The sequence below is a fragment of the Pundamilia nyererei genome, unplaced genomic scaffold (genome assembly GCF_000239375.1).
Source record: "Pundamilia nyererei isolate P.nyererei 1_Seehausen unplaced genomic scaffold, PunNye1.0 scaffold00225, whole genome shotgun sequence".
Classification (NCBI taxonomy): domain Eukaryota; kingdom Metazoa; phylum Chordata; class Actinopteri; order Cichliformes; family Cichlidae; genus Pundamilia; species Pundamilia nyererei.
The window spans coordinates 425,418-426,808 of record NW_005187626.1 but is presented as its reverse complement, the minus strand read 5'-3'; the positions used below and the strand labels follow the sequence as shown (position 1 = coordinate 426,808).

The 1,391-nt window shown below is 43.1% G+C and overlaps 1 protein-coding gene across 1 annotated transcript in view; it reads left to right on the top strand.

Moving 5' to 3' along the window:
* The window catches only part of LOC102215211 (NACHT, LRR and PYD domains-containing protein 12-like), a 30,746-nt gene that overhangs the window by 10,755 nt on the left and 18,600 nt on the right, over positions 1–1,391 (top strand). Inside the window, exon 3 of the mRNA XM_005748640.1 lies at positions 1,136–1,388. Within this exon, the coding sequence (XP_005748697.1) occupies positions 1,136–1,388 (253 nt within the window). The remainder of the gene's footprint in view (positions 1–1,135; positions 1,389–1,391) is intronic.

Here is a 1,391-nt window from a genome sequence, read left to right as displayed (position 1 = left end):
CACTTCTTTAGTGAACCTGTACTTGGCCTCTCTGTAGCAGTCCCTGTCTCCGCTTCTGGTATGGTATGGTATTCTGAATGGTATGTACCACCGGCAGATAAAAGAGGTGGCTGACATCCAGAAATCCTACCAGCAGCTGGACAAAGCTGGACTGAACAAGCTCTGGAACAAGCTCTGAGCACAAGATCCATAGAGGCTGGGGTCTATCACACCAGGCAAGACCCCAGGTGCAGGCTGTGTAAAGGTGCCCCTGAGACAATCCAGCACATAACAGCAATGGTGCTAGATGCTAACACATGGCGGATCACTCAGTGATATCTGGCCTTACAGATACCACCTTCCTGGTTGAGAACCATGGCCTCTGACCTGAGGGTGATGATTCTCATTTGAGATGTTTCACACTCAGAAACCACCCCAGTACAAGCTGAAGGTTATTGCTCAATGAAACCACCAAAACCACATCTCCAAAGGTGGATTCTGTTAACCTGGACGTAGCGTTTTCAGTGGGAGAAACGTTTCGTCACTCATCCAAGTGACTTCTTCAGTCTCAGCTGACTGCAGGTTTCTTATATACACCACATTTGCATAATGACGGAAACCAGCCCACTGAAGGAACAATGGGCGGTGAGGTCAGTTCCTTCAACATGATTATGCAAATTCTCATGACCATTTATCAACAACCACTGATCAAAAACCACTGATCAAAAACCACTAATCAATGGTCTTTGGTCTCCATTTGACGCAATGCATTATCAGGGACACAACACTGTCAGCAGCTTTTCGCAGTCATCCTTTCAAGCTGGTTCTGAAGACTAGGGGACTGTCTAGCCTGCTCACACTTTTAAAAATAAACCATGAACCTGCTTGAATAACTTTTTATCTATATATTCAGAGTGGAATTTATTTTTATTGAGTCATTATGGCTAAAGTAGAGCTTCTAAGGCAGTTATAAATGTATTTCTGTGAGTGTCTTCAGTCAAACATTAACTTCCAATTATGAAAGTTATAATGTTTCCTGAAGAAATGCATGAAGCATTATCTTGAGACAATATTTCACCCTGAAATCCATGTGTTTCTAACATTAACATGGGTATTTGTAGACACAGGTTTATAATTTGTTACTTGTTTGATACAGATATGGTGGTTCCAGTACCAGAGCCTCGCCCCATCATGTTTTACAAGCAGATGCTTCAATCAAACTTCCAGGACAAGTTCATGTGCGCACAAGAAGGGTGGACAGAAGATAAATTGCATCTAACTGATATCTACACAGAGCTGTACATCACAGCTGGGTATGATGTACATATCAACACACAGCATGAGGTCCGGCAGATTGAGAAAGTATGGAAGCCAGCAGAGCCAGAGAAACCTATTAGACCCACAGACATGTT